Source organism: Eutrigla gurnardus (genome assembly GCF_963514095.1).
Source record: "Eutrigla gurnardus genome assembly, chromosome: 17".
NCBI lineage: Eukaryota > Metazoa > Chordata > Actinopteri > Perciformes > Triglidae > Eutrigla > Eutrigla gurnardus.
Genome location: NC_139928.1, coordinates 22,945,748 through 22,958,949, shown reverse-complemented (window position 1 = coordinate 22,958,949; position 13,202 = coordinate 22,945,748). Strand labels below are relative to the sequence as shown.

The following is a 13,202-nucleotide window of genomic DNA, read 5'->3' as shown; positions in this document are numbered from 1 at the left end:
AGGGAGATGACCAGTGCTTGGACCAGGAGTTAAGTTACATCCTTTGTGAGGAAAGTCCGGATGCTGCGGATATTGTAGAGGGCAAATCTGCAGGATCGGGCAACAGCAGTGATGTTGGGGGTGCAGGATAGTTGGTCATCGAGGTTTAAGATTTAATAAACTCTACATGTATTACATGTGGAGAAGTGACACTATATTACTCACTCACTTTGCAGGATCTCGAGGTAACAACCTTCCAACAAACTCTTTGTCCGAATGCAGTACCTAACTGCTGAAAACATTGACTTCTGCTACGGCTAATGTCATACGGCCCGAACACTGTGTTTGTTAAACAACATCAAACAAAACTCTTTCAGACTGTAAACCATGCACGCGTACTATGGAACCCGAATACAAAACCGAAAGGCATCTTTGGTGGACATTTAAACATACGTAGCGTCATATCAAAGACTGAACAACTTCAACACCTACTATCAGACTCAAATATTGATTACCTGTGCCTCACCGAAACTTGGTTGACATCTACAACTCCTCCATCTGTCTTTAATGTCCCAGGATATAATGTGTTTAGACGTGATAGAATCACAGGGAAAGGGGGTGGAGTTTTGATTCATGTGAAGGATATTTTGCAAAGCGAGCAAATAAAATTGCCTACAAGCAACATAGAATGTGTAGGAGTAAAAATAACATAACACTTCTAGACCTCATATTTACAAATAAACCAGACAGGATTACTAAAACCTACAACCTGATCACTGGTCTATCAGATCACAATCTTACACTGGCTGCTAGAAAGCTGACTAAATCACGTTTTCAGAATCAACACATAATGAAAAACAATCCCAATATATCTTTCATCCTGAAGAAAGACTTGGCACCCATTGAAAAAGAAATAAAGGAAACAAGATGGACTGACATATCTGATAACAAATCCTGTGAACAAGCAAGTTCTGATTTAATGATGGCTTTTAAGGCTATTGTTCTAAGATATACAAAAATAAGGTCGAAGAAAAAACAAAAAACACAACCTTCCTTGGTTCAATAGTCATTTATGGGACAAAACGAAAAAGAGAGATGCCGCTCTAAAAAAGTTTCTAAAGTCACGACTTAGTACTGACCATCTGATTTTTAAAAGTTTAAGAAACAGGGTAACACAGTAACTTAGAAAGGCTAGGGCAACTTTTTATCTGGATCTCATCAGGGATGCCAAAGGGAACAGTAAAAAACTATGGAATAGCATTGATAAATTACTTGGGAAAGAAAAAATGACACAAGAGAGCATCCAGCTTAAGGCAAATGGCTCTATCCTAAATGATAGCCATGCTGTTGCCACTGATTTAAATGATTATTTTTTAAACTCTGTACAAGAACTTAGTCAGACGTTTCCAGCAATAGACCCTCCACAACTATTAAATTGTGAAGGGCCTGTATTTGACCTGGTCACAATAAATGAGGCAAACGTTGGAAAAATTATTTCAAACTTGTCAAACAGCAAGGCCAAGGACATACACTGCCTGGACACTGCTTTTTTAAAATTACATAAAGAGGCTGTCATTTCGCCACTAACTACAATAATAAATCGATCAATACATGAAGGCATATTTCCCAGTACTTTTAAGACAGCAATAGTTACTCCAGTCCATAAATCCGGTGATGCTCAGGAGGTCAGTAACTCTCGCCCCATTAGTATACTCCCAGCAGCCTCAAAGGTCATGGAAAAGGCAGTGGCGGAACAACTCACTGCCCATCTTGAATCCAAAGCACTTTTACATCCTCTGCAGTTTGGATTCAAGAAAAAACATTCCACTGACACGGCCTGCTGCTACCTCCTTGAGGACAATAAAACCAACTTAGACCAAGGAGGAGTGGTTGGTGCAGTCTTCCTAGACCTGCGTAAGGCCTTTGATACTGTCAATCATAACAAACTGCTTCAAAAACTTGGTAATTATAATCTTTCATTACACACCCATAACTGGATCAAATCATACCTTAGTGGCCGTCAGCAGTGTGTACGTATAAACATACAGTTTCTACATCTAAAGCATGCACACTGGGAGTACCACAAGGATCGATCTTGGGGCCATTGCTATTTAGCATTTACATTAACGACCTGCCCTATGTATGTGGTGATGTCAGCATAATAATGTATGCAGATGATACTATCTTATATACTCATGGTAAGAGCGCTAGAGAGGTTGCTATGAAACTAACTAAAACAATGCAAAAGGTTGCTCTTTGGTTACAAAATTCATGCCTCACCTTAAACATTGAAAAAACTGTAACCATGTTTTTTTACAAATAGGCATGCACTGAAGGACTGCCCCAACGTGTCAGTGAATGGTCAAATAATTAAAAATGTGGATAGATTTAAGTATTTGGGTGTTACCCTTGACCCAACCTTATGTTTTAAACACCATGTGAAAAAACTGGGAAACACACTCAAATTGTATCTATCCAACTTCAGATACATAAGGCATTCCCTATAAAAGTTGATGCTTCCAGTATGTATTTGAATGCTATGATCATACCACATTTCCTGTACTGTATGACAAGCTGGTCCCAGTCAAATAAAACCATTCTAAAACCGCTTGAATCCGTATACAAAAGTGCCCTCAAAATCCACGATAAAAAAGCCACGTCGTTACCATCACTGCCACATACTAAACAAATACGACATTTTAAACTTTGATAACCTGATCAAGCATGCATGTTTGCTTGCTTTTTAAAATTCTTCATAATGCTGTAGCTCCCCCTTTGAAAAAATATGTTACACTTTGCTCTGAGAAGTCATCAAGAACAACAAGATCTGCAACAAGGGGCGAGTGTAGTGTACCCCAACGCAAAACTGTATTTGGAAAGTCATCCTTCTCCTGTATAGCCATGACTCAATGGAATACTCTACCAACAGACATTGGGCCCTAGTTTCGTAGACCAGGTGCAGTCAGCTCTCAGCGCACCTGCGCCACTCCAACGGGGTGTGTCCGCCTGGACTTTGCAAGTTTCGTGCAGAAGCAGCGCCGCCGCTCCCACCACGCGCATCACGTGCTGTGCGCGCGTATCATAATAATAACAATGCCGATATTATAAAAACAGGAGAGAGAGAGGGAGATGTTTTGGTCCGAGAGGCTGAGTTTCCGTTACGCGTGCCATCCGCCTTTGATCTGACGTCAGATGTGACGGGACAATCTATATAGATATACATTCACGTGTTGATTCAATTAGTTGCATTAAATAGTGTTTGTTGTCATTATTTATTGCATTTAAATGTGCCTGGAACTGTGGAAACCTGCCTGTGAGGTCTCGGTGACGTGTGCGCACTGCGCGCCGTCAGCCAAACTTCCACTCCGCCAGCTGTGATTCGCCTTGAATGAATGGACTTTATTGGCGCCTTGCGCCGAGAGTAGACCAGGTGGGAGCTGGCGGGCTTTCAGCGCAGTCTCAGCGAGGCTTTTTGCCACGAAACTTCCGCTACGCCAAGCTGAATCTGTGACGCCTCCCACTGCTGCGCCGCCACACCCAACTTGGCGCAGGCGATCCACCAAACTGACCGTGCGCAAGGCTGCGCGGGTCGAAACTTGCATTACGCCGGCTCCGCCGCCCTGCGCTGCGCCACGAAACTAGGGCCCAAACTGTTATAAACTTAACTTGTTGAGCGGAACACAGGAAGTAAGACACATTCCTTTACCCAACATTAGCGTATAAAAGGAACAACAAAACAGCTGCTCAAGCTCTTTAAGTGTAACATCGACTGTCTGTAAAAGACGTCTCACAAACTTAGCAGCTGAAAGGTTTATCTCCTGTATGAGTTCTCATGTGGACCTGTAAATGTGAACTCTGTGTAAAATATTTCTTACAAACTGAGCAGCTAAAAGGTTTCTCTCCTGTGTGCGCTCTCATGTGGACCTGTAAATGTGAACTCTGTGTAAAATATTTCTTACAAACTGAGCAGCTGTAAGGTTTTTCTCCTGTATGAGTTCTCATGTGTCTTTTCAGATTTCCATTGGTCCTAAATGTTTTCCTACACTCAGAGCATGTAAATGGTTTCTCAGTAGAACTACATCTAAAATCATTGTCAGGGATTTCATCATTATTCAAAGCCTTTAAAGTTGACAGAGGATGTCTGGTCTCCTGCCAATCATCACTATCATCAGTCTCAGGATCAGAAGAGTCTCCAGACATGTCATCAGTATCTGGTTGTAAATATGAATGCAAGTTCCTGGCTGGTTCTGGTCCTCCACAGTCCTCTTCATCAGCTTCTGTTTCCATGTGTTCAGTTGAGCTGTTGGTTGCAGCTGAAGGCAGCCCTGAGGACCGAGGCTTCTCTTCATCATCATCTTCTTCACTCTTCACAGGGACAAGAGTCAATGGGAACTTAATATCAGCCTCATCCAACCCTTGAAGCTTCTCTCCCTGCTGACTGGGCAAGAGTTCAGGGTCCTTCTGGTCCTCTTTGATGTGTGGGGGTTCAGGGTCCTCCTGGTCCTCTTCAATGTGTGGGGTTTCTGTCTGGCCCACCTGGTCCACACTGGAGCTCCAGTCCTGCTGCTCTAAGGGAACCTCTTCTTTTCTCACCAACAGCTGTTGAACATCTGTGGAGAGTAATGAAATTCATACATGTCTTAAAAACCTGTCATATCATCATTTCAACACTTCAGCTACATGATTTAATAACAATAAACAGATCAAAAGTATGCCGAAATAACTACATGATTATGGTGATTAGTAAAACGGATTAAGTCATGATTTTTAAGTTCTGTCTTCAAGACAACAAGCTGACAACTTTTAAAATGCTTGTTTTCTGAATGAGGTTAGGATCGATGGGGTGTCGGCTGTTACAGGACGTTCAGTTTGGTATCAGACATCCTTTCTGGTCGCCCTGTGACCCAAATAGCCGTTTGCATGCTGGTCGGTTTAGGTCGGTTAGTCGAACACAATGGACGTCGATTTGAGTTCAAACTGTATGCCGACATGTTCAGGTGAAGAAGACGAATACGTCTCTGGATTCAAGCTTTTTATCTACGTTTAAATTCGTCACAAACCATTTAATGTTGAAACACTTGACGTCATGTAGACGCTGAGAAACCCGGATGTGTTGATGAACGAACCTGCTCTGTGTATCCGGACTTCCGGGAGGAAAACAGCGTCTAAGGGTGCAGTCGAATAGTCAAAAAATAAGGTCCTAACTCCTATTCCTATCTCCTATTCCTTGACCTCTGGGGAAAACGTCACGGGGTTAAGGAAAGGCGATAGGAGAACTCAAAAGGACTTAGGAATAGTCGACCGCGGTGCTCAGAGAATCCGACCGGACTTTCACTAAGCTACGTCATTATAACGCGGCCGCTGATGATTGACAGCTGATGATCAGCGCCAGCGATTGACGTGCGTCTGCACTGGAGAAACTACAAAAATGGACTACAAAAAGCGCATCGTCCACTTCTCCACATGTTGGTTTTATCAACAGCTGGTTCACTGCCGGCTTCAGGTCCAGCAGCTCCTCCTTTCTGTTTGACCGGTTGCTTTATTTACTTTTCATTTGTGGTTTTAGTTTCGTTTTTGTCAAACATTTGTAACATGATTGAAATTAAAAAAAAAACATTCAATTATTATCACTGTCCACACACATTTATCATCACTATTCCAATGACTATATGTCTGCATGAAAGTAACTGTTAAATATGTAAATAGGCATATTGTTTGTTTTCATGAACGGCCGAGGTGTGCGGCACTTTAAATGTTGCTCTCGCAAAGAATTGTGGGTTGGCGTAATCTCCTTTCCTATCGCATAGGAAGGTCCGTTGCATCCTATGCTAAAGGAGCTCTGAAAGGAAGCATTGGAGCTCCTTTCCTATGCATTTAGAGAATTCGAACAGCTCTTATCATGGCGGCCATTTGTTTACTTCCGGGTCACTTCTTCAGTTAGGAACCTTCCTAAGCAAAAAAGACTATTCGACTGCACCTTAAGAGTCTCCGCTGTCGCTCGTTCTCCTCTTTAGAACGAGAAAGTTCCTCCTCGTACTCTGCTATCGTTCCTTCAAACAGCCCAAATATCTCTTCAGCAGCCGCAGCTAGTCGCTGCTCCACCAACGCTCTCAGCATTTGGACTTTACTCATTTTCTCCACAAACCCCGTTAAAACCGTCTACAGCTAGCATGCTAAGCTAACTAGCTTCCTATGCTACCGGGAGATGAGTCAGAGGTCAAACCTTCAGAATAAAAGGTGAAGAGTACAAAGTCCATCCAGACGGGTTTATCCAGACACACAGAGACTCTGATGGATCCGTACTGGTGAAGCTAACAGACACTTTCTCAACACCACGAAGACGCGCTGCTGGTTCTAATAACGCCGGGCGCCATGTTGCTAAAAGAGTAATACATCCGGGTCCTCTGGATCTTCGTCATCGGGATTATTAGCGGGAAGCAAACAACGAATCGTCGCATTACCGCCACCAGGTGTTCTGGAGTGTGGACCAGGATGTTTACTTACATTATGTGATAAAATAATAATAAAAAAAACATTTTCCAATAATATGTAATACGTTGAAGCCATTTGTATGAAAATTATATTTTATTCGTTATTGAAATAATTTTAGTTATATATTATTTTCTAGAATTAAGAAATCCTGTGTTGCATTTGTTATGTTGAGATTAGAATACAATAGTTGACCAGTGATAAAATAACATAATTTGATTGGCTGTTAGATTTGGTATAAATGTGAAGAAACCCGTGAAGCAGCCAGAAGCCACTGGACCTCGGAGCAATCCAGTCTTTTTACCTACACTTAATGTCAGTTAATTTATCCAGAAAAGTAAAGATCCTAAGTGTTTTGTACACTGTATGTTTTGCAGCTCATAAATAAACAGACAAAAGAAGAACTTTGGATTGAAGACTTCTATTTTCTGATTTTCTGTGTTGAGTAACACTAAGCTAGTGAGGCAGCTGCGCTGCTGCACCCAGTTATTATAAAACACTGAAGTAGTATTCATACCACTTACTTCTGGGAAACCTCCAAAAAAGCCTGCAATCTTATGAAATATATTTTTATATGTAACAAATGTGGGTATGGTATGGACAGACAACTCAAGGAACTATTTCACAGCATTGACTTGCTCAGAGAGAAAACAAAATAAAACCCATTGGTTGAATCGTTCTTTAGATCAAACAGCCGACTTCATGATGATGTGAGTCAGTCAGAGCTGTTAAGAAGCCGACGGCAGAGTTAGAACAGAAGGAGCTGCAGGTGTGAGGGTGAACAATGATGATGATACAGTGATGAAGGTGCCGTGATGATGGTCAAAAAAACAGGTGGTGTTATGACTTGGTGGTAACTGAAGCCAGGTCCACTGAAGGGTGTTCATTAGAGGAAACCAAATGTATCTTTGTTTCAATGGTTATTTATTGACACATGGTCATTCTTTGAAGGAATTGAGGATGTACAAACTGGGAAATTATGAGAAAGGCCGAATGCCTGGCATTACCAGGATATGCTGGTGTTTCCTGGCTTATAGCTCCTCCATCTTCACTCTGCGTGTTATATTTTAGAAAATCATTTTGTCCTTCAAGATGAAGCACTGAGATCAATTCCCAGGTCACAAGCTGGGTGAGCGAGGAGACAAGGAGACGCAAAAATGGGAAGTGAGAAAGGAATTTGTCAACACAACTTGCCTTCAGCAAAGCAAAAAGGCAGTGTGAGGGGCAGAAGAGGCTACGGAAGCTTAGGAGGTCCAGAACATGGATGTGATATTAGAACATGTGTGGTACAGAAGAGGTGATGTGCAGCACCATAATATTCATAACAAACATGGATAAAAACAACATTAACTGCTCTCAACGAAGGCGGACGCATCTCTCTCTCTCCCACTCACTTATCTTCCCTGATTGCTTGTCTTGGCTTTTCTCATACTTTGGGAGCCTCTGTCTGCATTTTTCTCCCAAATTAAATCATGGAATTGGTCAACTGGTCCCTCAATGCAATTGACAGAATCTCCTCGACGAGAAGCTCGGGTTCGGGGGAACCTGCCTGCCCTGACAGGACGTTCGCCACTGGTTACACCATCGACTGTTGGGAGCAGTGGAGGGTCATTTGTACATAGCTGGAACCATGATAACGGGCTTTTTGCTGATTGGATTAGGACTGCCCTGGTGTATTGGACAATTCGGAAGAAGGTGTCAGCAGTCCAAAGCCCAGTGAAGCTGCCCGGCATGATTGATGGAGTGAGTGGAGCCGCTAGTGCTCAGACTGTGGCTATAAACCACAACATGGATAACATCTTGGACAAAGCTGTCAACACTCTGACTGTGGTAATGAACCACAACGTGGTACACATCTTGGAGAAGCTTTCAGCTTTGCTAATGCGAATGGATTGATTTGAAGACCAATATGGACAATGAGAGTGAGTCGTGTCTACTGAAATGCGACTACTCGCCCTAACACAAACAACCACAATCTAATCTGCATTCCAGCCCCTCGCGGCAGCTGCCCTGGCCAAGGTCGCTGCTGGAACAATTCCTCCAGGAGATGCTTGCTGTGAGAGGCTCTGCAATACTGCGTTAATATTCCTCTCTCCCTTCCTACATGGACACCTGTTGATTGTTGACTCTGTCTGGGATCAAGGACGTCTCCATGGCAACTTGCTGTGTTATTTCGATGGGCGAGGCAACTCTTCAGGCTTATGAATCACACACACATTCATGGACACGTTACACACATGGACATTTGCAATACACCCCCCCAGCCCCCCCTCCCACGCCTTCGCCGCTTTCACCCCCCAGTGCGTCAGGCGGGGTCCGCTGGCGCCACCTTATGGCTGCGGCTGGCCGCCTGTCTGCGTTGGTTCACCTCCCTCCCCCTTACCCCCTCCCGTCGCTGAGTCCCACACTGTGCACCCCCACAGGAACACAGTCTGGGAGCTTCCTTTTTTTCCTCCTCCCCTCTCCTGTTGTTCTACCCACTTTTACTGTGGTGTCATCCCGTTATGTCTGTCTACTATATGTACTGTATGCTGTATATGTATGTATACGGACGGGGTGATTCTGTAATTTCGCTGTATTCGTATAGTGACAATAAAGTTATACCATACCATTCAAGGATAAGTTGCTGTGTAATAAAATAACATCAGACTTATCATTTGAAGAGTCCCCTTATCTAATTACCCAAATTCGTTGACCTAGCTATAAAGACACGTTGAACCTTGAATGACGGGGCGGACGTAGAAGTAGTGTTCATCCACTTTATTTGTATCAATACAAATACACACTGTTTCTACTTCTACCAACCATACAACAATTATGTGATCATATTATAGCACAAATACAGACGTTAAATACATCACAAGTCAAATGTATGTAATGAATCTCATTAGCCATCCAAAATATATCATGAAACTTATTAAATGTACAAATACATAGAAAAAGAATAAAAATAGAAACTATGACAAAATATGGGCCACATTAGTGTTTCTAGGAATACAGGCTGATTCAAGCAGGCAATTAACCAGAATGTGTCTTGATACTTATAGCATAAAAATGAAAATTGAATCAATGGATATAATCTTTTGGACGGATGATCCCAGCTGACATTGGGCGAAGGCATAGGACACCTTAGTCAGGTCACCAGACCATCAATGGGCTGTCACAAAACTTGGCCTCATTGTTGTTTCACCGTGATTAGTTCTAGAGTCTTACTTACAGTTTCAATCTTGATCAGTTTTGCACCAAACTCCCAGTACTTCAATCCTGCTGGGGGAAAAATTAACCCAACAAAAACCCCTACAGCTACGTCTTTGCCAAAAGACATATCGGGGTGAATTTTGCATTGCAAACGATAAAACTAAAAGTTTCTCACGCCTCAATTCCTGTTGCTCAAACAGACCCTCTTCTTCATTATACATGTTGAATATTTAAACCTGAAAGACCACATGACATGATGACACCAGGCAAACCTTTTGTGACAAACTGTTACAAACTCAACTCGTTGAACACAGGAAGTAAGACACATTCCTTTACCCAACATTAGTGTATAAAAGGAACAATAAAACAGCTGCTCAAGCTCTTTAAGTGTAACATCGACTGTCTGTAAAAGACGTCTCACAAACTTAGCAGCTGAAAGGTTTCTCTCCTGTATGAGATCTCATGTGGACCAGTAAATTTGAACGTTGTGTAAAACATTTCATACAAACTGAGCAGCTAAAAGGTTTCTCTCCTGTGTGAATTCTCATGTGTTTCTTTAAATCTCCACTCTCTCTAAAACATTTCTTACAAACTGAACAACTGAAAGGTTTCTCTCCTGTATGAGATCTCATGTGGACCAGTAATTGATCACTCCGTGCAAAGCAATTCTTACAAACTGAGCAGCTGAAAGGTCTTTCTCTTGTGTGAATTCTCATGTGTTTTTTGAAATCTCCACTCTCTCTAAAACATTTCTTACAAACTGAGCAGCTGAAAGGTCTTTCTCTTGTGTGAATTCTCATGTGTTTCTTGAAAGTTCCACTCTCTCTAAAACATTTCTTACAAACTGAGCAACTGTATGGTTTTTCTCCTGAATGAGTTCTCATGTGTCTCTTCAGATATCCATTGTCACCGAAACATTTCTTACAAACTGAGCAGCTGAAAGATCTTTCTCTTGTGTGAATTCTCATGTGTTTCTTTAAAGTTCCACTCTCTCTAAAACATTTCTTACAAACTGAGCAGCTGAAAGGTTTTTCTCCTGTGTGAGTTCTCATGTGGATCTGTAAATTTGCTTTCTGTGTAAAACATTTCTTACAAACTGAGCAGCTGAAAGGTTTTTCTCCTGTATGAGTTCTCATGTGTTTCTTTAAAGATCCACTATCTGTAAAACATTTCTTACAAACTGAGCAGCTGAAAGGTCTTTCTCCTGTATGAATTCTCATGTGTCTTTTCAGACTTCCCCGGGTCCTAAATGTTTTCCTACACTCAGAGCATGTAAATGGTTTCTCAGTAGAACTACATCTAAAATCATTGTCAGGGATTTCATCATTATTCAAAGCCTTTAAAGTTAACAGAGATTCTCTGTTCTCCTGCCAATCAGCACTGTCATCAGTCTCAGGATCAGAAGAGTCTCCAGTCTTGTCATCAGTATCTGGTTTTAAATATGAACGTGAGTCCTTGGCTGGTTCTGGTCCTCCACAGTCCTCTTCATCAGCTTCTGTTTCCATGTGTTCAGTTGAGCTGTTGGTTGCAGCTGAAGGCAGCCCTGAGGACTGAGGCTTCTCTTCATCAGCATCTTCTTCACTCTTCACAGGGACAAGAGTCAATGGGAACTTAATATCAGCCTCCTCCAGTCCATTAAGCTGCTCTCCCTGCTGACTGGTCAAGAGTTCCTCCTGGTCATCTTTAATGTGTGGGGGTTCAGGGTCCTCCTGGTCATCTTTAATGTTTGGGGGTTCAGGGTCCTCCTGGTCCTCTTTAATGTGTGGGGGTTCAGGGTCCTCCTGCTCTTCTTTGATGTGTGGAGGGTCAGGGTTCTCCTGGTCCTCTTTAATGTGTGGGGGTTCTGTCTGGCCCACCTGGTCCACACTGGAGCTCCAGTCCTGCTGCTCTAAGGGAACCTCTTCTTTTCTCACCAACAGCTGTTTAACATCTGTGGAGAGTAATGAAATTCATACATGTCTTAAAAACCTGTCATATCATCATTTCAACACTTCAGCTACATGATTTAATAGCAATAAACAGAACAAAAGTATGCCGAAATAACTACATAATTATGATGATTAGTAAAACGGATTAAGTCATGATTTTAAGTTCTGTCTTCAAGACAACAAGCTGACAACTTTTAAAATGCTTGTTTTCTGAATGAAGTTAGGATCGATGGGGTGTCGGCTGTTACAGGACGTTCAGTTTGGTATCAGACATCCTTTCTGGTCGCCCTGTGACCCTAATAGCCGTTTGCATGCTAGTCGGTTTAGGTCGGTTAGTCGAACACAATGGACGTCGATTTGAGTTCAAACTGTATGCCGACATGTTCAGGTGAAGAAGACGAATACGTCTCTGGATTCAAGCTTTTTATTTACGTTTAAATGCGTCACAAACCATTTAATGTTGAAACACTTGACGTCACGTAGACGCTGAGAAACCCGGATGTGTTGATGAACGAACCTGCTCTGTGAATCCGGACTTGCGGGAGGAAAACAGCGTCTAAGAGTCTCCGCTGTCGCTCGTTCTCCTCTTTAGAACGAGAAAGTTCCTCCTCGTACTCTGCTATCGTTCCTTCAAACAGCCCAAATATCTCTTCAGCAGCCGCAGCTAGTCGCTGCTCCACCAACGCTCTCAGCATTTGGACTTTACTCATTTTCTCTACAAACTCCGTTAAAACCGTCTCCAGCTAGCATGCTAAGCTAACTAGCTTCGTATGCTACCGGGAGATGAGTCAGAGGTCAAACCTTCAGAATAAAAGGTGAAGAGTACAAAGTCCATCCAGACGGGTTTATCCAGACACACAGAGACTCTGATGGATCAGTACTGGTGAAGCTAACAGACACTTTCTCAACACCACGAAGACGCGCTGCTGGTTCTAATAACGCCGGGCGCCATGTTGCTAAAAGACAAATACATCCGGGTCCTCTGGATCTTCGTCATCGGGATTATTAGCGGGAAGCAAACAACGAATCGTCGCATTACCGCCACCAGGTGTTCTGGAGTGTGGACCAGGATGTTTACTTACATTATGTGATAAAATAATAATAAAAATACATTTTCCAATAATATGTAATACGTTGAAGCCATTTGTATGAAAATTATAATTTATTTGTTATTGAAATAATTTAAGTTATATATTATTTTCTAGAATTAAGAAATCCTGTGTTGCATTTGTTATGTTGAGTTTAGAATACAATAGTTGACCAGTGATAAAATAACATAATTTGATTGGCTTTTAGATTTGGTATAAATGTGAAGAAACCCGTGAAGCAGCCAGAAGCCACTGGACCTCGGAGCAATCCAGTCTGTTTACCTACACTTAATTTCAGTTAATTTATCCAGAAAAGTAAAGATCCTAAGTGTTTTGTACACTGTATGTTTTGCAGCTCATAAGTAAACAGACAAAAGAAGAACTTTGGATTGAAGACTTCTATTTTCTGATTTTCTGTGTTGAGTAACACTAAGCTAGTGAGGCAGCTGCGCTGCTGCACCCAGTTGTTATAAAACACTGAAGTAGTATTCATACCACTTACTTCTGGGCAACCTCCAAA

The 13,202-nt window shown here is 42.2% G+C and overlaps 1 protein-coding gene and 1 long non-coding RNA gene across 2 annotated transcripts in view; both read right to left on the bottom strand.

Moving 5' to 3' along the window:
• Window positions 1-5,662, bottom strand: part of LOC311027379 — a 58,252-nt gene extending 52,590 nt beyond the window's left edge. The window contains exon 1 of the long non-coding RNA XR_014598596.1: window positions 5,622-5,662. This is a non-coding gene — a long non-coding RNA (uncharacterized lncRNA). The remainder of the gene's footprint in view (window positions 1-5,621) is intronic.
• A 3,111-nt stretch (window positions 5,663-8,773) lies between these two features.
• LOC311027507 (uncharacterized protein) lies at window positions 8,774-12,302 on the bottom strand (the record flags this gene model as incomplete). The annotated part of the gene is made up of 3 exons (XM_084031529.1): window positions 12,112-12,302; window positions 10,428-11,596; window positions 8,774-8,875 (listed from the first exon to the last, which is right to left on the bottom strand). Exons 1-3 carry the CDS (start codon window positions 12,287-12,289, stop codon window positions 8,774-8,776), a joined length of 1,449 nt encoding a protein of 482 aa, XP_083887655.1. The 5' UTR covers window positions 12,290-12,302.
• Window positions 12,303-13,202: the final 900 nt, after the last annotated feature.